The 27,452-nt window shown below is 43.0% G+C and overlaps 1 protein-coding gene across 1 annotated transcript in view; it reads left to right on the forward strand.

Moving 5' to 3' along the window:
- LOC122795950 (enoyl-[acyl-carrier-protein] reductase, mitochondrial-like) overlaps positions 1-27,452 on the forward strand; it is a 688,493-nt gene that overhangs the window by 220,015 nt on the left and 441,026 nt on the right. Inside the window, exon 3 of the mRNA XM_044064436.1 lies at positions 3,872-4,003. Coding sequence (XP_043920371.1) covers positions 3,872-4,003 — 132 coding nt within the window. The remainder of the gene's footprint in view (positions 1-3,871; positions 4,004-27,452) is intronic.

Here is a 27,452-nt window from a genome sequence, read left to right on the forward strand (position 1 = left end):
AATTAATAGAGAGCATCTAATCGGTAGAAGTTTATGTCTGGGAAAGAAATTTCCGATCATTAAGTTCCTGTTCCGCAGGGGTGAAGTGCTTGATTTATGAGATGCTGAGGATCAACATGCCAGTGACTGTTTTTTTGTTAGAAATTACTGCCAGTACGGGTCTGATATTTGCATCAGCAGTGATTCCTTTGTTTTGGAAGATTTCTACCCTCTGCCTGTTTGTACATCTGCATGGAGGGTAGCCTCCCACAATGAGGGATGCAAAAAAACTGGACTCCTGCAAAAAAATACTTACAATTTGAATTTTTACCTTTTTGTGTTTCAGGCATTTGTTTTTGGTGTTGAACTTCTTTGGATTTCAGTCACTTGAGGTTTAGTAGAAGAACCTCAGGAATGCCCCCAAAGTTTATGACAGTTTTAGCCATTCAAAGAGGTTGCCCCAGGAGCTGCAGATATGGCAGATAATATAAATGAATGCCAGCTGTGGAAACTATGCAATGTAATAATGCAAACGTTTTAAAGAGTAATTCTGTTTAATGAAACTTAGTTTGGGAATGGGAAGAAAGTCAGACTTTTTTTTTTTAATTTAGGAATGTCAACAATTAAAATCTACTGATACTGCACTGTAGATGTAAGTAAGTATGAGCTGCTATTATGGGGTGGTCATTGCACCTAAAGTGAATCAGTTTTGAAATCACTATCACAGATAATCTCAAACTATGGTTAGCGTGTTTTGTATTTTGCATGTGAAACCAGTTAGGTTTACATTACTGTATACAATTTTAGCTGCAACAACATCCATGTTGTGTTATGGGAAATATTTTATACAAACTCTCACAGCAGAAATCACTGGCATTTTCCTCATTGCATTGAATCAGTCTCGAAGCAAATCGTTTTGTGGCAACTCATCACCTACTTCTCCCGCCATCTAAATAAAACCTTGCTAGGCTACTGCATGTCAGAAATATTGAAATTTCCATCCATAGCAGTCCCTTTGTGCAAAAAAAGCCACATGCTAAAATGCAATTACTTTTGAGGTATAGATTTGTTAAACTAAGAATCAGTGGAACTAGTTTTATAAGTGCATAATACCTTTTCTGCAGTGAAAGCTGCAGTAAAAGTCAATCCCACTATCTGGGGATTAATTTATTATTATCCCATACTAGTATGTCTATGAATGTGTATCTGCAGGATTTTCATGTTTCCTCTGCAGAATATTTAGGGATCATTTTAGTAAAATTTTCAAAAAAGGAAAAAAAAAGTCTGTTAAGAAGCTCATTTGTATTTTCAAACATATCAATTTATTTATTTATTTAGAATATGATAAAAATGTGGACACGTGGACCCGGGCAAGACCTTCTTTCTGAAGTAATCAATGGAGTATAACAACTGACTGAAGATAAGAGCAGAACAGAGGTGCAGTATTAGAAGATGTGTAGTAAACTACTTTTGGGAGGGAGGTAAAAGAAGGCTGCAATATAGTAATACATAATAGTGCATTGAGATTAGATACTAGATTAGAGTATGTAATGCTACAGTATTAATGTTACTTGACAGAAATTGTAATAGTAGCAACAAAAACAAAACAAAAGACGTCATCTGCAAATTCAACCAGGGATAAATGAAAATGTAACCAAACAGAAGCAGTAGAAACCAGAAAGAAAAAGAAAGAAAGAACACCTCCAAGTTCATTTAAAATAAAATGGTAGCACACTGACACTGAAGTTAATGCTGTTGCTTTTAAGCAAATCTTTCTCCAGTTTAGTTTTCATCTGGGGAACTTTCTGTTTAAAGTCTATACATCATCATTGTGTCCATATGAGTTTTAGTTTGGTGCTTCACTTTCTTCTTACACCACAAAGATGTGGTGTATGTGTGTGTGTGTGTGTGTGTGTGTGTGTGTGTGTGTGTGTGTGTGTGTGTGAGTGTGTGGTGTGTGTGTGTGTGTGTGTGTGTGTGTGTGTGTGTGTGTGTGTGTGTGTGTGTGTGTGTGTGTGTGTGTGTGTGTGTGTGTGTGTGTGTGTGTGTGTGTGTGTGTGTGTGTGTGTGTGTGTGTGTGTGTGTGTGTGTGTGTGTGTGTGTGTGTGTGTGTGTGTGTGTGTGTGTGTGTGTGTGTGTGTGTGTGTGTGTGCGTGTGCGTGTGCGTGTGTGTGCACTCATCCTGAAATGGATGGGTATTCCAGCTACCATTAGTTTCATTACCTTGTTCTCACTGAATGCCAGGATAGGATATAGATACTACATGTTCTAATTAGATTATGCAGGCAAACAGAACAAATGAATGGATGAATAGCTTGAAAAAAGTTACTGTGGAGTTGCCATTTCATAAGGAAAAGAATAGGTAGCCTTTGAAATGTCATGACCTGCTAGACTGTGTCCCAAAATATGGAGACTGAATGGGCGAAAAAAGAAGCTTACATATACTAAGTCCAAGATGGCTATTTTCTGGAATATTCCCTTGTTTTCTGAGGTATGGTGATCTCAGAATTAGTATATATAAGTTCTGCGGATATGGGGTGGCTTTTCTGCTTGCTAAAAAAGAAGTTTAAAGGAGAAGAATGATGTTCAAGATTCGCTGTTCTCCTGGATTTCAGGTCTTTTTTTTTTTTCTCTTTTTTCTGGGTGTCGGCAGTCAGCATTACTAGTGCCGGCATTTCAATAGAGAGTCAAAAGGGCATGTAAAGTAGAAACATAAAAGAGATAAAGACCAGGCTGTAAATCATCTGGTGACTTTGCAAAAGGGAAGCAAATAAAACTTCTAGAACTTTGGTTTTCCGGAATAAAGTTTATAAAGGAACAGACTCATATGTGATAGAGACATGGAGGTACAAACTCATTAATAACTAGAATGCTGAGCTTGAAAAGCTTGTTTAGGATCAAAGGAAGTCTGTGGAAAACAAAGGCATAGTGTGCAAAACTGCATGACAAGTGTTAAAAAGAAGATGGCAGCTTCTGTAACAGTGAGCCATATGTCACAAGAAGGCAATAATACTTACTATAAGGAAGACAGTCATACTAAAAATTACACATAGCATAATTATGACACAGTTGTAACACTGGAGCTTTCCAAATAATATGACCCTAGAGATAGTTAGAATATGTTGCTCATAGGTTCAGGTGTGTACTAGGCTAATGACCACTGGCACCTTTTAAAGCTTAGTTATGCATCCTAAATCTTTAACACGTTCTGATATTCTTGGTAGTATAAGCAGGCACTTGGGAGAGAAAGCATTTACAACCAAAGGCCTGGGAGATAAACTAGATTGTTCAGTGTTCACAAATGAATTACATTCTGGGCATGGCTGGTTGTGTATAGTTAAGTTTGGATTATTAAGAAACAGTATTATTGGGCTAAGATGATAGGCTATGTATCTTATATATTTAGAAAAAAACACTGACATTAGCTATACCAGATATTCTTGTTTGACTGTTTGCTACAAGTTTGTTAATAAATGCCTACTAGTAAATTGCTAAAGGTTCTGTAATTCTACTCTTTTTGTTTTCATGTATCAAACTGGGGAATGTTTCTTATAAATGTTGCTATATGTTTTAATGGACTATGCATTTTTGATGCCTATGTTGCTGCTGTTTTGGGCAGCTGGGATGACTACTAATGCCAATATAACGTGTCTCTATAAAAAACGTCTTTATAGTTCAGCTTTAGGCATGATAAGTTATCATTTATTATCTCTGATAAGACTATAGCATAGATATGAAAAATGAGCTATATCCAAACTTTCACTGCTAGCTAATTTGTGAAAACACACAAATATGAGATGAAAACAGCCAGGAGGCCTCTACTAATTTAGCACCTACATAATTATCTGAATAAGAATGTTCATATATGAACAATATAATCTTCTTTTCTTAGGAACCTATGCTATTCTTCCAGAATTACCAGCAATTGGTGGCAATGAAGGAGTGGGAAAAGTTTTGGATGTTGGCAGCAAAGTCAATAATTTCACGCCTGGTGATTGGGTTATCCCAGTAGATTCAGAATTTGGTAAGTCGACATTATATTGAAAAGTACACACTATCCTGTAGCACTGTTTTATTAATCTATGTTTGGAGTAAAATTATAACCACATCTTAAAAAGTATGTTTTCTTATTAATTTCTTATCCCAGCCTCTCACTAATTCATATGTGTTTCCCCTTGTTAGTATAATATCAGCTTGCTTGTGAAAGCAGCTCTTGTCATACAAACTTTATTTTATCATAACAATGATTCTAATACTTGTCAAGAAATTCAGAGTGATGGTATAGTGCTGATAGTCTTGCATTTTTTCCCTGAACTCGTGAATTGTTATAAAGGAGGCAGAATTCCTTTTATTGCATGATCATGTTCGGATTATAACTCCTTAGTTACTTGTAAACACACAGACTTTGAAACCTCGACCAATATCTCCTTCTTGCCCATAATGTGCTCTTTCATGGGCACCTGCAGACCTGCATGACTTGTACTTCATAGAAGTTACTTGTGGTTTCTTTCTTTTCCTCAAAAATGGAAACTGGAACTTGGTACCGAAGCATTGTCTATCAGAGGGCCTATGTTAGGAAATGCTTTCAATACTGAAGTTAAGGGTACTTTTGATTTATATACATTCATTTCTAAAGCCAAACATATTTTAACAGTTGAATCATCAGTCAGTGCTTTTCCAGAAATTTGACTGCTACAATTTATACATCCTAGTTTTCATCACCACTAGGAATAAAAGGCTAAGCATAATGTTCCCTGTTTGACATGCCCAGAACTCGTTGCTCTGTAATTTGTTTCATGCATTAATTCTTATGTTAGGTTTCCTGTTCAGTTACAGGCAGCTACAATTTTAAGACACTGACAAAGCCTGAACACCTGCAGATTTACCCCACAGTACTCATGTTTCTCCCTGGAGCCCCGATCTAGGAATGGGGGGGAGGGGTAGAGTAAGCTTGACAGGATTAGTTTGAAACTTATTGCAAAACGTCATAGCAGGAACTCTTTACACATGAGCAGGGGAAGGCATGTGTCAGTTTCCAAGTGATGGTTGTTTAAACTATGTAGAGGTTTTCCTTTGAGATAAAATAATAATAATGACTGAACTGCAAACTGTGCCCTAGCAGATAAAGATATACTGGAAAATGTTGATGAGGGAATGAATGCTGCATTGGGAGGAGGGAAGAATAAAAGATGGACTAGATTTATAGGAATTGTTAAAATGCTGCTGGTGGTTCGGGAACTGGTGAAGAGGCTAAAGGCAGCAAAGACATGATATCTATGAATAGCTACTGCATAAATGCAGCAGAAAATGGCAGAGTGTGGAGATACAGAAAGAGAGCAGAGAAACCTACTCTGATACAGGAGCAAGTAGAAATTGCAAAGTTAACATGTAATAATAATAATAATAATAATATCTTATACAACATATAAAAAGAGAGCAAATGTGAAACTCACTGCTGCTCTTGAATATATAACAGAGGAGGAGGAACTGAGGATAATGTTTAATAAAGATAGAATAAGTGCATTGCAAATTATGGAAAGTTATGAGAAAATCATAAAAAATGTTCTAAGAGGTAAATTAGACAATGAAACAAGGAGACTGAGGTATGTTCTGTGCTGCCTGCATGCATATACGACAAAGTAGCTTATATTTAAAAGATGCTGAATAAATTGAAGTAAAATAGCAAAACAACTGTATTCATAGTATGAAAACATTCTGCTGAGTCATACTGATGCAGAAGCATGCTCCAAAATACTAGCATGGTACTGGCTGGTGAATTTAACTTAACTGCATTGTTATGGAAGGCAAGGCATTGGTGGTTTGACTTCCAGATGAGACCTATAATGTTGCTTCAAACATGATGGAGCAGAAGTTCAAGAGGAATGCAAACGGTTAAGAAATGATCCCTGTGATTCAAGTAGAGGTCTTTTTTAAACCAATGAATAAAGTGTGTTCGCTAGTAGTACTGCTACTTTCAATAACTGTGAAAGATCAGTGAGATAAGAAGTCATCCAATGAGGTAGTGGAATCATGAAGATCTGGGGATCATGAATTTTGAGTCAAGCAACTCAGTAACCTTAAATAAAAGACAGTTACCAAGACTTAACATGAGCTAAATAGAAAGAAAGTCTAACAAAATCATACGCAGAATAGAATTACGCCAATAGATGGTATAAGAATGTCAAAGGAAATGAAAAGAAAGACGGCAAAAATATCAGGAGATTAATGAATGAATGCATGTATGTGGAGGGATTGCTGAATACTGAGGCAGGAAATGAGACACTAGTCATGTGATATTTATGGTGCTGTTGGGAGATAGAGGCCTTCCAATTTTGCATTCAAGTGCATGGTGACACTTTTCTTCAAAAATCTTGATAATTTTCATTTGTGGTCTACATTAAAGTAAAGCATGAATAAATAACTTGCAAAATAAAAAAGGGAAGAAGAAAAAAACAGCTTGAGAGAAGTAAATACAAGTAAAGCACTGCCATTTACTAGTAAGTTGCTGCAACAGGAACTACGACTAAAATCATGAAAACAAACTGCATCCAAGTAAGGTAATTACATGTTTTACTTCTACAGCTTTAGAAAGAGCACAGCAGACTGAGTGATTACAGGAAAAACTTTGCAATGCGTGCAGACAATATGAGTGTGTCAACACAAGGACAAAACATGTCAGAAATAAGAGTTGATACAATCCAGACATATCAGCTCAGTTTCTTTATCCCCTCATTGGGAAGAAACTTTGACTTTGCAGCTGGAAACTAGCAGTCAGCAGCATTTACTATATTTTCCCTCCTATATCTATGTTGGCACAGTCTGAGAGCATGTCATAGTCTAATAATGTTAAAAAATAATAATATGTGTTGCCCAAATAAAGAGTAGACATAGAATATAGCAAAAATGCAACACAGACATGCTGTACTATCAGCCAAGTTTTGTAACTGGGTGACTCATTTTGGCTATATTGGACATTTTGACTGATGTAGTAAATAGCCTACATGATTTAGGTAAAAGGCTGGAGATCAGGCATTGAGCAGGTTCATCCACAAAAGATTCAACCACAGATTCAAGGTCTTAACATTACTAGCAAGAATTACAGTCTGGCAAATCTGACTGAATAACTGAAATGCAGACATGCCTTATAAAAATAAGATTTGAATAAAAGTCAGCAGACAGCCACAGGCATGAAGATGTAGCAGTAAGGTTGTTGGCGACCCAGAATAACTATCATTTTCTAAGGTGTTGGAACTGTGAAATTAGCAAACAATTTTCTATTTCCAAACATCAAGCTGGATGTCATGCTTAGATTAGGGCACCTTCAGAGGGAAGAAACTTGATGTATAATTGATAATTTTTTTCCTCTGAAGGTTAGGGGTTTGGTCTGCCAGGCAGCATGGAAGCATTGTTGTTTATTATTTCAACAAGTTCATTTGGATTTTTTCAGGATTTTTCCACCTCAGATGTGACCAGGAAGAAAGCGTTTTGCCATATTAAAAGGTCACTCTGGTGAATGATCATAACCACCAGATTTCAATATTCTGCTAGTCTTCAGGTATTCTGTCAGACCTTGACTTTGTTCTTTTGTTTAGCAAATAAGCAGAAGTTAACGTTTGGGTTGAAGACCATACTCCTTAAGCACAATGTTGGGGAGCTCCCTGTTTTCCATATGGGCTTACCTTGATTCTTTTGATCTTTTGCTGTGGATAATTTATTTTTCTGTTGCCTTTAAAAATTATACCCTCTGATTTAATGTATATGGCTTATGGGATAACTGGGATGTTACAACTACAATACAAAACACAAACCACGCAGACACTATGAATATTGATGACTCTAAATGATAAAATGCTGACATCAACACCTACCTTCTACGGAGCTCTAGTTCATTTTTTATTATGCTTTGCTGTTATAGATATAGATGGGCAGGGTTCCCATTTGCTGCCAGTTAGCAATGTTGATTTCTTTTTGTCTCAGAGTGTGCAATAAAGATTATATAATTTAATAGTAATGGCCTTAATCATCTTATAAAAAGAAAAAAAATAATCAGGTATTTCTAGTGTAATGATGCATTTATTACTTGTTTGTAAGAATGTCCTCTTGAAGTAAACAAATATTATTTATCAACCTGTCATAAAAATTGTTAAACATGTTAGTAACAAATCTGTTGGACTAGCAATAAATATTCACAAATTTGGTTTCTAAGTGTTTACATGAATCAAGGGTTCATGATGGATGTATATTATGAAGCTGCAATAATAATTTTCATATGGGTCTATGTAGGATGCAAAGACATGTAATGTGGTTATATATCTGTATATACATGCCTTCATTTTTGCCAGTCTAAAGCTATAATTTGTGCTGGAGTTTTTAATTGCCACCTAGAACTTCAGCTGAAAGTAATTTATCAACTTACCATTTGTTTCCCAGGTAAGTGAACTGGTCAGCTGACACTGTTTCAGTCACAACTTGGATATAAATGCAACAGAAAAGTACATACTGATAAAAATAGAAATCTACTTACGGTGAATCTTGATTAATGCAGAGAGTGATTCAAATATTTATACATACAGTGCATATTAATAAATGTGGGAATTACACTTTAGTGATACAGTGAGTTAAAATTTTGTACTGCAGTTAGGAACAGTATTTTGTGTTCATGTTTATTTGCAAACTGTACAACTGATCTCTAGTCTCTTAATACACATATTTAACTTGGGCAACACTATGGGCAGGATTCACGATGGCTTGCACGGAGTCTAAGAGTAGTGTAAGACTCCATGCAGCCATCGCGATCCAGGAACAGCCTGAATGTGCGTGTAAGAGAGCACCTAAAACAGCTCTTACACGGGCAGGGCGTGGATATGCTAATTACCTCACTGGCAGCCGAAAGGCATGCAAATGAGGTAATTTCGCGATCCAGGAAGCAGAAACCTGCCCGTGTAAGAGCCGTGTTATCTTCAGAAATGTACTCAGTTGATAACTGAGTACCGTTCTGTAAATAACACAATGGAGCCTTGTCAGCTCCAAATAAAGGTTGCAAATGTCACAGGCAGCATGCCAATGGCCAAGTATGTGGCCACTGACAATGTACCCTGATGTAAACATGAAATAAAAATATATTTTTTTTTTCGGCGATCGCTGATGTTTAAACATAGCACAGTGTCGCGCAAACAGGCTGCGCTATAAAAAAACAAAAAATAAAAATATTAAACCCACAAATGTGGGTTTATGCAAAGCATGAGTATACAATGGAAGGGAATAGCAGGGTAAAACAACATGGCCACCGAGTAGGGGTTGCTAAGGGGGGAAGCGGAGTGTAAGACATGTAACTAAGCATTAGTAGGCAATCCTATGTAAATGAGTGGTAGGATAGTGAATCACACTGTTACATAGAAAATGAGCACAATCCGTGCAGTGTAGGAGTAGGATAAGGGGGAGTAGCAGAGTAGGAGATAGGTGACATCACGGGGGGAATGTATGAAAGGAATGCAGCTCATTGGAGCACAGTGGCATGTGAAAGCTGTCAGTCACACATCATGGAAAGAGGAGTGTCAACAAGTAGGCATGGGAAAGCCAAGAAATGGAAGGTGTACACTATGGATAACACCAAAGTGTCTTGCTGGGCGTGCATGCTCGTGTGTGCTCACTGGTAGGCACGAGTAAGATAGAGTGCGCGCGTGTAAGCATAAGTGCACGTGTTTAAGGCAGAATAAGCATGTAGGAGCCTGTTTAAACACCTGTAAGCTTGTTTGTGCTGGTGTGCGCGCATTTTAACCTGAATAAGCAGATTCTAGTCCGTCTAAGCATGTGTGCGCATGTGTTAGCCGTTGTGAGCGTGTTTTTGCTGGTATGCGCATTGTTCCTCCCCTGAGGAAACAGAAGGGAAAATGGAAGCATGGGAAATAGTAGGAAGCTAGCAGAAATTACTGGCAGAGCTAGCAGGTGAAAACAATCAGAAGCAGGCAATTACACAGGCAGAACAGTAGCCCAGCCCAGCACTTAAAACTCTGCAAACAACAGTGCAGAATGTTTCTCTCAAGAGACACTGCAACAGAGGAGTAAGCTACTAGAAGTGAAAACTGAAAAAGCTTCACTCAGACCAAAAATGCTAGGGGCTGCCATAGCTGTTATAAGGAGACATATGCAACTTGCTGAGGGTGGTGACTATGCAAATGCTGCCAGACAACCCACAGTGAGGAGACGGAGAAGAGTGTACAGGCCCAGGGTCACCTACCAGGGGTTACATGAGCTGGAGATAGTGGAGCTATAGAGTGGACAGAGACCTCCTGCAGCAAATTGTTGAGCTGTGCAGGCCATGCCTCACACACAGAACCAACAGAGGGGAACCCATCCCAGTGGAAACCAAGGTATGTGTTGGCCTAAGAATACTAGCAACAGGTACCTTCCAGAGACCAACTGGTGATATGATGGGGATATCACAGGCATCAGCATCCAGGGTACTGCACCAGTTCCTGGATGCCATGTCAGCACATGTTGGTGAGCATGTATATTTCCCCAATGAGGTATTGGCCAGCAATATGCGTCTCTTCCAACAAATAGCGGAATACCCTGAGGTAGTGGGTGCAATAGACTGCACGCATATACGCATCAAAGCACCAGCTGGTGAGTGGGTAGGGCCTACATTAACCGCAAGGGCTTCCCCTCCATCAACTGCCAGGTTGTGTGTGATGCCCAGGGCATAATAATGAATGTGTGTGCTGGCTGCCCTGGAAGCTACCATGATTCCCATATCTGGCATTTGACGCAGCTGTACCAGACATTTGCCAATGGGGACATCCCACATGGTCACTTAGTGGGGGATGCTGGCTATGCACTGGAGCCGTGGCTGATGACACCCATCAGAAATGCACACACACCTGAACAAGAACGCCATAATGAGGCACATGCACAAACATGAAATGTAATCGAGCGTGTGTTTGGGCTGCTCAAGTCATGGTTCCGGTGCCTGGACACATCTGGTGGAGCCTTGCAGTACTCACCAACTACATGTACCCAAATCATCATGGTATGTGCTATGCTACATAATATGATTCTGTGAAAACAGCTGCAGCAGGACCAGCATAGGGCTGGGCCAAACAGCCCCCCACCATTGCCAAGCCAATCACAGGCAGAGCGTGACTCGGAGGAGGAACAACCTGAGCCTGCCCCAGTAGGCAGAAGGAGGCGTGCCCAGTATGCCTTGGCCTTGGCAAAGCGGCAACGCATAGCACATACACTGGCTCAGTAGGAACCCAGGAAATTATACCTCTCTCTGACTCACACATATAGTAAAAGGGATGCCTAAGTTGACACAACCTGCTATCAAACATGTACAGGGAGTGTAGTATGTGCATCCAACATAGACAGCCCTGCAGCACCACCTGAGGCATGATTGCCATGTGTTAAGCAATGTAACACCATGTAGTATATGCAAACATGATGACCCTGACTAACATCCTACCCTCACCAAGCATGATGCCACAATATGAAGACGAGATGATCAATTACAATAATTGGCTTAAGTATTGCCATTAGTCAAAGGGGATCCAATGCGTGCCAGCCTGGGATGACATGCTGAGCAAGACACGATGCTCCACCTGCTAGGGATGGCATGCACCTATCAGTCCTGGCCTGTAGGATACTGGCAAAGGCTGTTGTCACCCCCACTGTGCCTTGAATAGGTAAGGCTCAAAACACAAACCCACCTCCATAGGTATCACAAGGGATAAGAACCTAGATGTAATGCTACCCAATGCCAGATGTCCAAACTGCAAGATGCATGCAGTCTAAACTCCCCTCAGCATGGAGAATGTTGATATCTGTCCTGTAACAGAAAACTGGGTTAAGGCTCACAAGAGCACCCTAACACTACCAGGTTACACCTCATACCATGCTTTACAGCCCCAAAACATGGAACAAACTACAAAAGGAGGGTGAGTAGCAATAATTGTCAAGGATAACCACACCCCATGTTGGTACCACAACAAGAAGCAGCATGGATTATCCATGCTCAAGTAACAGTGGCTAAGACTGCCTGCCAGTTTGTAGCCTGCTACAGACTACCCTCCTAATGCCAGGAACTGCACTTGGCCTACGTTGGAACACATGGAAATATCAAGCTCTCCAAACAACATTATATTGGGTGACTGAAAATACTCAAACATAGACTGGGAGCATTATCCCAGCTCCAACACCCTAGGCCAAAGGTTCCTAGAATCCATAAACCAAAATGCTCAGGAACAATGTACCACTCCCACAAGAGGGGTAAGCATACTGGATGTGATAATCAGCAACATGGGTACTCTATGGCCAGATGAGAAGTGTATTCCTCACTGGTAAGATCAGACCATAGAGTAATCACACTGGATATTCACATCCTGACCACAGTCCCTGGCCAGAAAACCACAGTGAAAAACATGTGTAAAGGAAATGTTGCACTCCTCCAAACTGATGTGGAATCCATTAAAGGCCCTGTGCCTGTGGAAAATATGGGCCACACCTCAGAACCCTTTATAAATGCATTCTATGAACACAGTCAGGAATGCATGGATTATGCAATCCCAAATAAAACCAAGGCCCAATACCATACACACAGGCATCTGGCATGGTGGACCACAGCCATTACCAAACCATGCAAGAGAATGAGGAAGTCACCACATGATAGAGCAAACCCAAAAAGGGAAGTAATCTCTGATCAGTATTATGGCAATAAAATATGGCCAGTCATAAAATCCACTAAGGCCAGCTACAACAAGTTGAATCTGTGAATCTTGGGCAATGTTACACCTGCCCCATGTACACAGACAACCCCCTCCACCCCCCAAGAAATACAAATATATGTGAGAGATGCAAGCATGTCTCCAAACTGGAGGCTGAGCTCTCTCAACTCAGTACTGTCTAAACTAGTCAGGAGGAGAAGGTAACCACACACACCACAAACCCACTCACATAGACCTATCACAACTGCAAACCAAAGACATAAACACACAAAAACATTCCTGGAGGCTCTAATTAAAAACCACCAAATCAACAGAGGCCTCCAAAGCAGACACCCAAGCAACCACTACCCCCAAACATAGCACATGCAACACATAGTACACAAAGTCGGTGTGCCAAACAGTCACAGCCCGTAAGGACAAACAACATGCCTGATACACTTGTAATAGGTGACTCCATAGTCAGACACACTGATGTCCCGCTCACGTGACTGAACAAGGAAAAGGGTACAGTAAGCTGCCTGTAGGCTGCTACAATCCGCCACATAACACAATCATGCAGGTCACTCCAAAGCAAGTACAAATATGACTCAGTCATTGTCCATGCTGGTGTGAATGACCTGAGACGTACCTCCCTGGACTACATGTAAAGAGACATAGAGGAGCTCTCCGATTATGTAGGCCAGGCCGGTATGACTCTGACCCTGAGCAGCATCCTACCCCCACCAAGAATGATGCCACAGTACAAACACAGAATGATCAGCTTTAACAATTGGCTCAATTACTGGTGTCATTCCAAGGGGATACAATGTGTGTCTGCTTGGGATGTCATGCTTGACAAGCCACGCTGCTTTGCCAGGGATGGCTTGCACCTGTCACCCCTGTGCGTCTGGATATTGGCTAAGGCTCTTGCCACCTCCATAGTGCCTTTTGTAGGCAAGGCTGAAAAGACAAACCCACCTCCCCAGAAAACATAAGTGGAAAAAACATAAGGGTAATGCTGCTCAATGCCAGAAGTCTAAACCACAAGATGCATGCTCTCGAGGCCCTCCCCAGTATGGAGAACATTGATGTCTGTGCAGTGATGGAAACCTGCATCAAGGCTCCTGAGAGCACCCCAGCACTACCAGGTTATACCTCATATCATGCTTTTCGCCCCAAAACCTGGACCAAACCACAAAAGGAGGGGGAGTATCCATATTCAGCAAAGATACCCACACGTCCAGGTTACTGACAATGCACGAAGCATCAGAGACCATCCATGTGCAACTAACTGTAGGCAAAACCGCTGTACAGTTTGTAGCATGCTACAGACCACCCTCTCAGACCCAGGAACACCACTCAGCCTTCCTGAAGACACTGGAGAGTATGAATGTCTCCCCAAATACCAAACAAGGTACTCACAAATCACCACATAGGTGGTAATCCATTACGTATGGAAGAAGTAATCAGGGACCTAGGGACACAAGTGGACAGTAACCCCACATGCGACACTCACATTGCCAACGTGGCTAGGAAGACCACCTATATTGGCCACCTTATCATGAAAGGATTCACATCTACATCAAGAGAGGTCATTGTGCCCCTATACTCTTCTCTTATCAGGCCCATAATTGAGTACAATGCCCCATTTGGGATGTACCATACCCGACACCTGCAGCAGTTAGAAAGACCTCAAAAGTACCTCACCAAGAGGATAAAGGGTGTCAAACATTTGTCATATGCTGCCTGGCTGACAACACCCCAGCTGTATGCAGTCACATACTGCATACTCAGAGGCGATGTATGCCCGATGTACAAGGTCATGTCCAATACAGAATTGATGGACATGCTCCACCTCAGAAAATCCAAATCCATCAGAGCCGCGAGAGCGACAGATGTCAACCTCAACACATAAATAAATAGGATGTGCTGGAGGGACAGATTCATAACCCAGAGGCTCCCTACACTCTGGAACAGAATCCCACTCCATGTTAGGCAGAGCCCCTCACTGACTCTCTTCAACAGGAATCTTGCCAAGTGGATGGGAGATCGTAGATTTACACTGGGGGTCTTCAGTGTGTCACATCTAGACAGAGGCACAGTAAAGTAAACCCTAAATGGGCATAATATTCACATAGCAAGGGGTGGCGAAAGCCACACACACTCTGGCTAGGCTGATAAATGCCCTAGGGCAGATAGCCCAGTATGAACCTATGAACCTATGGAGATACAAATTGTACAGGACACTAAGGATAATCACAAGGCTGTCTTAACTGATGGTAGGAACCTTGTTGGGAATTCACAGATATGCTCTGAATTACCAAATATTACAAACAATACACCAAACCCACACACATTGCCAACATCCAACCTGACAGGTTCAGTGCAAACCCCCAAAATGACAAATATCTATCCCAGCAGAGTGCTGGCCCCCTGACATTGCAGATGCTGAGGTAACAGGCAGCATCTTCAAAGCAAAACACACAGCATCAATGGTACGAGATGGTGTCCTGGGCTGTGTCCAACATGAACTCCAAGAAGAATGGAACGCCAAATAACACTACTGCTCAATTTCAGCCTTACCACAGGATATGTACCCAAAGAGCAGTGTACAGCAACAGTGGTCCCTCTCCACAAAGGTGCTGCCTCAATGGATACTGCAAACTATCACCCCAGAATCCTGACAAGCTTGGTCTGCAAAGCTATGGAAAGGATCATCATGGACCTCAGAAATAAAGATATTGGGGACCTACAGACACTGGACCCTACCCAGCGTGGCTTTCTTAAGGGCAGATCCTGCCCCTTAAACATGTTTGACTCATTTGAAACAGTCATCAAGGCCATTGATGGGGGAATGTGGTCCACACAGCCTATCTGGACCTTGCAAAAGCCTTCCATACAATACCCCACGTGTTCATTATAGATAAGCTCACCAGCTTAAATATAAACCCCTATGTCAGTAGATGGGTTGCAAACCAGCCCAAGGACAGAACTGACATGGTCAGAAATGCTGCAGCCATGTCAGACTACAAACCAGCTACAACTGGCATCCCACAAGGCTCAGTCCTGGGACCTCCCTTGTATGGTATATATTTCCCATAGGTACAGGCCAACATGGAAGGACTGTGTCTGAACAAGTTTGCAGAGGACTACAAACTGGGCACCATATCTGACCCTCCAGCTGACACAAGCATCCTACAAAAGGGCCACATAGAAACAGACAACTGGTGCCAGAGCCATGTCATCAAGCTAATTGCAGAAAAGTGTATAGTCATCCCCTGTGGATAAACAGTAAGTGCCCACCAATTACCACATAGGTGTTAACCCATTAAGTACTTTAGAAGTAATAAGAGACCTGGGGACACAATTTGATAGATATCTTGCATTTGACAACCATGTGGCTGTAGTGGTTACAGAAACATACCATATACCCACCTAATCATGAAGGTAGTCAGATCTAGATCAGGGGAGGTCATCGTGCCTCTTCAGTCATCCTTCATCAGCCTCACAATTGAGTACAATGGCCCTGTGGGATGTACCTCAGCAGACACCTCCAGCAACTGGAAAGACCCCAAAAGTACCCCACCAGGAGGATCAAAGAGCTCAAACAGATGCCATGTGTTGCCTGATTAAACAAACTGCAGCTCCACACAGTGCCATACTGCCTGCCCAGAGGCAATCTGTGCCTGATGTATAAAGCCATGTCCAAGCTGGAATCAATGAACATGCTGCACCTTGTACAATCTGAATGCCAGTGAGCTATGCACATGAGAGACCTGAACCCCAGCACTGACATACATAGGACATGCTGTAGTGATTGATCCATAACCCAGAAGCTCACTCCACTCTTGAGTAAACTCCCAGTACAGGTTAGCCAGAGAGTCCCTCATTGACTCTCCTCAACAGGAATCATGATGAGTGGATGGGAGATGGTAGGTTTACCCTGGGTATCACTGTTATGTCATGGGTAGACAGAGGCATAGTATACTAACCTTGAAATATGTCATGTCAAAATCCAGTTACAATGTGTGTTGAAGGACAAACACACTCTCTGACTAGCAGTAGAAATGGCCTAGGGCACATCGCTAGTGTTTGTCAATGTCCACCCAAGTTGTGGAATACACTACCAATGTTGGACAAGCCTGGTTTAAGTAGTCCATATCTGAACAAAATGCAGCATGGTCATATGTGCACAACTGGCCCTTAACCAGTCTGGTGTGCTCACTATGAATATTTAAAGCAGTGATAGGACTGAAACCCAGGATACTGTCCACCACAGTGAAAGTACTGAACCAGTACACTATACAATATTACAGTGTATGGTCAGTATGAAAGGATGTTGACAACTGTATGCAAACTATCCCATGGAAACCCTGCAGGCACAGTATAATCCCTGTCGGGTTCAGACACAAAGCAGTTGGGCAGTATGTACACAACATGACTCCCAACACACAACTATAAATGTGAAATATTGTTGAAGTTCACACACAACCACAAATGTGGTGGACTGCAGATCTCAACATATGGAAAGCACACACTGGGCATGCTCGCACACTTTGATAAATGAGACATATGTCAGGCAACAAGCCATGGAATATGCCTGAACTGGGCATGCTCACACACTTAGGCCATGTCTCAGTTTAGCAGTTGGCCACACATATCTGGTATTTGTATGTGTTAAACCAGGAACCAACCACAATACAGCAATCTGCCCAGTGCACACAGTTAAATGACTACAGAGACATAAGTTAAATAGTGGATCCCACACATATTCAAACATCTTCCACAGATACACAAGTTGTACATAGAAACAGGGAAAGCTATGGCAATAAAGACCTGCAAACAGTTTATCAGCAACAAATATTGTGCATCTGAAAATTAAACATATGGGTGTAGAGGTCAATACTAGGCTGTTTGCCCTAGGGAATACAAGCTTAGCCAGAGTGTGCTTGGCATCTGCCTCCCCAGTACAGTAGGCTACTGTGCCTCTGTAAAGTAGGTCACAGAAGGCACCATTTAAGGCTAGTGTGCTGTGCCTCCGTCAAGCAGGGACACAGTGGAGATCCCAGGGGTTGAATTTGCAATGTCACATCCATGTTTGAATCCTGCAAATGCTCAGTGTGTGTGTGTGTGTTTGGGTGAGGGGGGTTAGTGTGTGTGCAATTCTGTGTGAAAGAAATGTCCCTTTTGCCAACTAGAAGAACACACTGCATGATGCACATTCCTCTTTCTAAACACTGATGATGTCAGCACCCTATAAGTACAGCAGGAGAAGGAAAACCTCCCAGTAATTCGAATAGCGTGCTCCGCTAATGCGTCTCTCCCAAGTGTCATAACATAGTTAGGTAGGGGTTTGAATCCTGCAAATGCTCAGTGTGTGTTTGGGTGAGGGGGTTAGTGTGTGTGCAATTCTGTGTGAAAGAAATGTCCCTTTTGGCAACTAGAAGAACACACTGCATGATGCACATTCCTCTTTCTAAACACTGATGATGTCAGCACCCTATAAGTACAGCAGGAGAAGGGAAACCTCCCAGTAATGTGAATAGCGTGCTCTGCTAATGTGTCTCTCTCAAGTGTCATAACATAGTTAGGTAGGGGTTTGAATCCTGCAAATGCTCAGTGTGTGTGTTTGGGTGAGAGGGGTTAGTGTGTGTGCAATTCTGTGTGAAAGAAATGTCCCTTTGACCAACTAGAAGAACACACCGCATGATGCACATTCCTCTTTCTAAACACTGATGATGTCAGCACCCTATAAGTACAGCAGGAGAAGGGTAACCTCCCAGTAATGTGAATAGCGTGCTCTGCTAATGCGTCTCTCTCAAGTGTCATAACATAGTTAGGTAGGGGTTTGAATCTTACAAATGCCATGTGTGTTTTTGTCACACAGTTTGTCCATGTGTGTGGGGTGTTGCTCTTAATATTGTATGACATAGATCATATCAGTAATGTCAATGCACACATGAGGTATGTGTGTGCCACATAGACATATGTACCTGTGACCTTAAATAGTTCCCATGTGTGAAGCCTGCCTCATGTGAATACATGTAATTTGCATTACACAACTTTATGACTGTGGTTTTCTGTGCAGGGGCTGCATTTGGTATGTGAATATACAGTGAGAGTAGTCTATGGTGTCATCTTACCAGCGAGGGATACACTTCTGGTCTGGAGCATATAGTCCACATGTTGGTGATGAACAGGTGCAGCATGTTTTCCCCTCTTGTGGGAGTGGTAACAAGTTGTTCCATAGCAATTGAGTGTATGGATTCTAGGAACTTTACACCTAGGGTGTTGGAGCTACAGTAATGCTCCCAGTCTATGTGTGGGTAAATGAAGCTGCCCAATATATTGTTGTTTGGAGACACCTGCAGATATTCATGTATTCTTAAGTAGGCCAAGTGGGTTACCTGGGTTTGGGAGTGTGGTGTGTGCCAGGCTATGAACTGGAAGGCAGTCTTACCCACTGTTAGTTGCACATGGATAGTCTCTGATGCTTCGTGCTGTGCCACCAACCTGGAGGTGTGTGTATCTTTGATGAATATTGATACTCCCCTCCTGTTCTGTTTTGGTGCAAGTTATGTGGCCGACAAGCATGGTATGAGGTATAACCTGCCAGTGCTGGGGTGCTTTTGGGGGCCTTGAACCAGGATTCTGTTACTGCACAGATATTGATGTTCTCCATGCTAAGGACAGTTTCCAGTGCATGCATCTTGAGGTTTACACTGCTGGCATTGAGTAGCATTACTATTAGTTTCCTATCCCTTGTGATACCTATGGAGGTGGTCTTGTCTGTTGAGCCTTGCCTAAAAAAGGCACTATGGGTGTATCAAGAGCCTTTGCCAATATCCAAAAGCCCATGGGTGACAGGTGCAAGCTGTCCCTAGCAAAGCAGTGTGGCTTGTCGAGCATGTCATCCCAGGCTGACAGGCATTGGATCCCCTTTGAATGACACTGAAACATAAGCCAATTGTCTGAATTGATCATCTTGTCTACATATTGTGGCATCATTCTTGGTGAGGGTAAGATGCTACTCAAGGTCAGGGTCATACCAGTCTGGGCCACATGCTCAGAGAGCTCCTCTATGTCTCTCATCATGTAGTCCAGGGAGGTACGTCTCAGGTCATTCACACTGGCATGGACACTGACTGAGTCATATTTGTACATGCCTTGGAGTGACCTGTGTGCTTGTGTTATGTGGCAGATCATAGCGCCCGACAGGCATCTCACCGTGACCTTCTCCTTGTTCAGCCTGGTGAGTGGGACATCAGTGTACCTGATGATAGAGGCACCCATCACAAGTGTAGCAGGTGTGTTGTTTAGCCTTACATGCTGTGACTGTTCGGCACACTGGCTTTGTGAGCTATGTGTTGCACGCGTTCTGTTCTGGGGTAGCGGTTGCTTGTGTGTCTGCTTTGGAGGTGTCTGCTGCTTAGGCAGACCTTTATTTAGAGACTCCGAGTATGTTTGTGTGTGTTTATTTGTTTGGATTGCTGTCGTGGTAGGTCTATGTGAGACTGGAATTGTAGTGACTGTGGTTTCCTTCTCCTCCTGACAGGTTTTGCCAGTACTGAGTTGAGAGAGCTTAGCCTGCAGTTTGGATATATGGTTGCATCTCTCACATGTGTTGGAATTTGTTGGGAGGAGGAGAGGGTTGACTGTGTAAATGAGGCAGTTGTAACATTGCCTCTAGATTCCCAGATTCACCAGCTGGACCATGGAGGAGATTGACAACTGACCTTTGAACATGCTAGGATAGTATTGGGAATTCCTTTATAATTAACAACGAAAAAGGCAAATGGGGAACAAGGTACGCAAGCTGAGTTTGTGAGGGTGTAGTGCTTTTAATTTGTTAGTGCTGGCATATATAAATGCTTTAGTGAGCAAGTGCCAGGTATCTCAAATGCAATGTGTTACAGGTAACTTAATTGCATAAATGACAAACACTAACTTTCTGTCAAGTGAAACAAGGACATACATACAGTAAGCAATGCACATGTCACTAGGGATCCACAGAGGTGCTGTAAAGCTGCGTTTCAGGTGGAATTAGTGTTTCAGGGAAATAACAAGCAAACAAGCATACAAACAAAGCTACAATCAGCAGGCATGGATCTAGTCTATGCTACAGCAAACAAGGTGTACCAATTTCAGTAAGAAACAGTTCAAATATGCAGGCACTATAAGCCTTTAGCCAGAAATTCCCAGCTCAGATGGGCAGAGTCCAGCCTCTCCTCCCACAAGAGTGCAGACCATGAACCTTTGTAATGTCAAATAACTGGCCTGAAGCCCAAGTGCTTAAACCAGAACTAATACACATTTATAATGACAGACACTGAGCCCTCAATCAGCATTCCCCAACTTAGTAGGCTGTATGCTACCTGTCCTGCCACCACAGTATCCCTGACATTTAATGAGACTCACCTCCTGTCATAGTTAGTTGTGTGTTTTGGGGCTGTCAAGCATGGTATGAGGTGTAACCTGGTAGTGCTAGGGTGCTCTTGGGAGTCTTGAACCTGTTGTCTATTACTGCACAGATATCAACATTCTCCATGCAGAGTAGAGGTTGTACTGCATGCATCTTGTGGTTTACATGTCCACCATTGAGTATCATAACTTCCATTTTCTTATCCCCTGTGCTACCTATGTAGGTGGCCTTCTGTTTACAGCCTTACCACCAGAATGCAAAGATGTGCAGACATTACACTATGGTAATTAATAGGGGTGTACCAAACAATACAATGACAATCATACTGTTAATGCATCAGGCATGCTGGGATATACCCACAATGATATCATTACACTGTACAGTTGACAACATGATAATATTACTACACATCTATGTAGTCACCCTGTGCATCAGCACCATGTTAACCGGTCCTGCATCGATGTTACAGATTGCAGGAGGTGGCACAGTTTCATCATATGCACAGGGTGTGTACTTGGTATGCCTGAGTCTGCCACTGATACAACCAATCGACATGTATGTGTGTGTGTGTTAGTGAGGGACAACCGTAGAAGATGGGGCAATGTTGATGCAGTGTGTGCATGTATGTGTTAGCCCTAGGTGTTAGCATTATGCATGTGTGTATGCATGCACACAGTTCCACCTTGTGGCCGCCATATACGGGTGTTTGTGGACAGCCACAGACTGTACCTGCCAGGTCATACAGATCACTGTCTCTGGCCACGGACACGGTACCTGTGCCTGGCAGGGGTGCTACGGACAGTATCAGGTACTAAGCCAGACTGGGTACTGTCATCAGAAGCAGGTGGTTGTTGACTGGAGACATGTCCCTGCTGGGACTGTCCAGAGCCACGTGCACGTGGTCTCCTAGGGCGGTCTGATGACAGCACAGACCCAGCATTGCTGGGGCTGGTACTGGCACTATGGGAGTGGCCGCGGGTTTGTTGTCATCTGTGATGACTGCCAGCTGCTGCTGTTGCTGGCATTCATCCACGTCGATGCCTCAACCGCCCTGCATTGCCCTGGCTCATGGACATGTAGTTGTGGAACAGATCTAATGTGTCCCCCCAACATCTGTCAATGACCTCGGTGAAATTACGGATGGCAGCCGCAACGTCACGCATAGTGTCATTCATAGCAGTGCGATGTGCTCTCAGCTCCCTCAGACCCTGTCTGGTGTACCATTCCATACGTGACTGTGCCTGCATTACAGCCCGGAACATAGCTGAGGTTGAAAGACCTCTGTGGGCATGTCTGACAGGGGCAGTATGACCACGGATGCTCCCACGAGAACCCCTGGACATCTGCCTGTGTGGTACCATGTCAGGACTCTGGCCATGGCTGCTGTGAGGGGATGCATGTGCCACTGATACCACATTACCCTGGTCAATGCCCACTGTATGCTGTCCATCACCTAGGGATATTGGTGACAATGGATGTATTGGCAGGATGACTGTGCGCATTGATGGGGTTGACAGCTGTGTACTGTCGATTGGCTGACCAACAACGGACCCTGGCACACCTCCCTGTGCCATTACACAGGTATCATCATTATCACTATCCCCAGCAGCAGATTCAGGTTCCCTGCTGCACACCACCAGAGCAGCACCAGAACCTGTGAGAAGAAGACAGGAAACACAGTTTACAATGTGCACACAATGTTACCACACATGCACACATGCACACATGCGCACATGCACACATGGGCACATGCACACATGCACACATGCACACATGCACACATGGGCACATGGGCACATGCACACATGCACACATGCACACATGCACACTCCTCAGTACATGAGATACAAACACACAGACACAGACACACCTGCAATCACACACATAGCAATACCATTTTAGGGTATTATTACTATTACTATCATAAGTATTAAAGGAATGTTATTACACACTCACCAGCATGGATTGGCTGCCTTGCTGTTACACCAGAGGGACCTGCACAAATAAGACATTCATTGTCAGTGGGCACAACTGTGCCATTGATACTGTGAGTATGATACAGTTCAGTAGTACAACAGTTGGCTTTCACAGGTCTACTGCCGATATTGAGAATATCACTCTTGCACAATAATTACCAGGATAATAGCTACAAACACAGTACACACCTCACACATGCATAAACTACCAGTGTAGAGAACAGTCAACTATAGATATGGCATGTTACCTGCATGCTCCAAGTCCTCCTGCTGGGTGGCTCCAGCCTCCATCATTACACATGTGTGCAGATGTTGTTGTTGTTGGGCTGGAGCCACAACACTTAGGAGGAGCCCCTCCAGTCTGGTGAGGGGGGGTGTATAGCCGCCCCACCACCTGTGGCAAGCTGTTGCCTGTGGATATCAGATGCACGCTGATGGACATTTCTAATTAAATCACTGCAGTGATGGCGTACCTGCTCATATGTCCGGTTGTGCATGCCTATGTCATTTACCCGACGGACAAGGTCTTGCCACAGTGCAGCCCTCTCCTGCTGGTTCTGGCTGGTGCAGGAAAAGAGTGTGGCAAAATCCCGCACCAGGCTCTGGTGTATCTCCTCTTCCTCTGCAGCAGAGTATGTGGGATTGCGCTGGTGCACCATTGCCCTGGAAGGAAAAGAAAAATATGTGAGCAAGTGATATGGCACACATAAAACTCTACTGTAGTGATATCACTGAACTGCCATATATAGCATCTGTCTGTCTATTGGGGGATACACATGTAAATGACCACATATCAGTGCTCAGCCGACAACTCTGTGACAGTGCCTGGCACACTCCATACAACAAACAAGTATACTCCAGCAGTCGGCACACTGTTTGAGGTCCAATGCACAGCCTCACACTGGGGGTTTGTATCAAGGTAATGTATGGGGAACATTGTCAACCCATGCAATGCATGCAATGCACAGTACAAATGTCACTGGTAATGCACCGTAGTCTTTGTTGCCATAACCATACCTACACCACAGTCACATACAGGGAACCACAGCACAACATATGGCAATGTAGTATGTTTGTATCCCAATACCTGACACATCTTTCTCTGGCCTCACACCAAGGACACACACTACCATGACAGACACAAAGTCATGCTGAGCAATCACACCATTACAGACCTTGCACACAGTCAGTGGCACACTCATTCCACCTCACATAGTTGGTATTGCAATGAGTACATGTGTGTGTGCATTGTGTCATAGGCAGGTAGTATGCTATTGGGCCTGGGCCTACAGCAGCATACTGTTATGCTACCCTGCCCCTTGGGACACATGTAATGTGGTTGTACTTGCTCCTGTCAAACAGTTACACAGGGTGACTCATATGGCATACTACCTATCTGCATAACATTCAACAGGGGTATGTCTGACATCTACTAATGGGGAGCCTTGCTTCGTAATGCTGGGTGGTTTACTCCAGGGTATGGCCTATTTGTGGGTAGGAACCTGTACCTCCACCATGTGCTCTTTACTGCGGTGCCAAGGATGACAGACATAGGTCATTTATGCTGGGGATATTGTGAGGTGTTACCATGGTTGTTGGACAACTGTTATGGGTGTGACTTAACTATGTATATCCAGCAGTGGTAAGCTCTGTGTCGGTAGTTTGAGAGGCACTCTATCTGTGGTTTTGTCAGTCACTCTGCATAGGTAATGTGTTTGAGGGCATTATCACTGTTTGTTAGGTATGACTGTATCCTTCTCCCTTTCTGTAGTTGTCATGGGAGGTACATACCATGTAGGACATTGTGAGGTGTAGAGGGGTACAGTGACCTACATTTCACTAGCTGACACACCATTTCTGCTGACATGTACCATGTACAGGTATTACAAGACTGGTGTGCCACTGTGAATATCAAACGGAGGCTATTGTACACTTGTTTCCCATGTTCCCTCCTGACACATCCAGTAGTAGGCAGGCAACCACATATGTGGTGGTTAGTGGTGTAAGTGTTTTGGAATGGGGTATGGTACTCCTGTATCCACACTGGTGTTCAGTACATGCCTTTGTCACCAGGCACCTGTTGCAATACATCTGCACACATGTGCCTCTCTCAGTATATATATATATATATATATATATATATATATATATATATATATATATATATATATATATATATATATATATATAGAGAGAGGGAGAGGAGAGAGAGAGATATTCATATACATACATATCTGTAGACATTCATATCTGTCTGTATATGTGTATGTATCTATATATATCTATATATGTATGTGTCTATTACATAATATGTGTATATACATATTCTATCCATCTATCTATATATGTTCATAGGTTCATAGGTAGGTACTAGGCTATCGGCCCTAGGGCCCATACAAGCCTAGCCAATAAATGTACCCTGGCTTTCGCCACCCAAGAAAGGTATTTTCCTATGCCCCTGTCGAGCAGAGCCACAGAAGTGACCCCCGGGTGAATTTCCCATTTCCCATCCAATCATCAAGATCTTTCTTGAAGAGTGCTAATGAGGAGCTCTGTTTGACATAGATAGGTAGTCTGTTCCAGAGTATGGGAAGTGTCTGGGACAGGACTCTATCCCTCCAGCATGTTCTGTTTATTGTGGTGACAAGGTTAAGGTCCCTAGAGCGTGTAGCTCAGAGGGATTGGGATTTCTTTAAGTGGAGCATGTCCAACAGCTCTAGGTTTGACATAGCTGTGTATGTTAGGCAGAGATCACTCCTGAGTAGGCGATATGCCATGGAGTCAAGCTGTAGTTTTTTGAGACGGTCTGCATAGGGCATCTGTTTGAGGCCAGTAATCCTCTTTGTGAGGTATTTCTGTGGTCTTTCCAGTTGTTGTAGTTGTCTTGTGAGGTACATACCAAAGGGGGCATTGTACTCTATAATGGGTCTAATAAGTGATGAGTTGAGGGGAACAATGACCTCTTTTTTCTGGATGGGAATCCTTTTGTGATGAGATGAGCCACGTAGAAGGATTTCCTGACCACTGTGGCGATGTGATTATCAAAGGAGAGACTACTGTGCACCTGTGTCCCAAGGTCTATTATCACATTTTCAGCATTAAGTAGACTACCAGCTATGTGGTAGTTCATGGGTACAGAGTTTTTACCACAGGGATGACAATACACATTTTGGCATTGAGCTTCAGGCCATGGCTTTGACACCAGGTATCTGTCTCAGTGAGGGCCTTTTGTAGTTTGCCCACATCGTTAGGAGTTGCGATTATGGCTCCTAGTTTGCAGTCATCTGCAAACTTTGTTAGCCAAAGACCTTCTGTGTTGGCCTGCACTTCAGAGAAGTAGATACCAAACAGGAGAGGACCCAGGACTGAACCCTGTGGTACTCCACTTGTCACTGGTCTGATGTCGGATTTGGAATACGCTACTTTCACAGTGTGGGTTCTGTCCATGAGCCAGTTGGCAACCCATCTTATGACATAGGGATTTATACCTAGTTTAGTGTGCTTATCTATAATTCCAGAATGGGGATGGTGTTGAAAGCCTTGGCGAGATCTACATAAGCTGTGTGAACCATTTTACCATCATCTATGGCTTTGGTGACTGCTTCAAAGAAGTCAATCAGGTTTAGGAGACATGATCTGCCTTTTACAAATCCAAACTGAGTAGGGTCCAGAGTTTGGAGATTACCAATGTCTTTGTTTATGAGTTCCATGATGATACATTCCATGGCCTTGCAGACCAGGCTCGTCAGGCTAATGGGGCGGTAGTTACCGTGGTCCATCGTGGCTCCCCCTTTGTGGAGTGGGATGTGTTGTGGTGTGCCATTCAGTGGCTACAAAGCCTGAGGTGAGGCTATGATTGAACATGGTACTGCGGTAGGGTGCCAGTTCATTCAGTGGTTCATGTAGAATGCAGCCTGGGATATTGTCAGGTCCCATGGATGCTGTGTTCTTGGCTTTGGAGAGTGTGTATTTTACCTGTGCAGCCATGATTATAGGGACTTTGCATTCTTCCAGTATAGAGATGGGCCCTCTAGGGGGTGAGAGGGGGGTAAAGTTAGCACTGAACCTATCTGCCAGGATGTTGGCAATATCAGTTGGTTCTGTATATTTAGTGCCATTATGCTGTAACTCAGAGCAGATCTGAGTGTTCCCATTTAGATTCTTGACATAGCTATAGAATGCTTTGTGGTTGTCTTTAGAGTCAGTGGCAATTTTGTTTTCGTAACTAGCTTTGGGGGATTTTATGAGGGATCTCAGCTTCTTACTGAGGTTGACCAGGGAGTTCCTCCAGTCATGGGAATTTACTTATTTTTGCAACAGTTTCTTTCTTCTGTTGTAGAGTTTGTTTATGGCAGAGGACCACCAGACTGGCTT

Source organism: Protopterus annectens, chromosome 1.part0 (genome assembly GCF_019279795.1).
Source record: "Protopterus annectens isolate FY-2018-M chromosome 1.part0, PAN1.0, whole genome shotgun sequence".
NCBI lineage: Eukaryota > Metazoa > Chordata > Ceratodontiformes > Protopteridae > Protopterus > Protopterus annectens.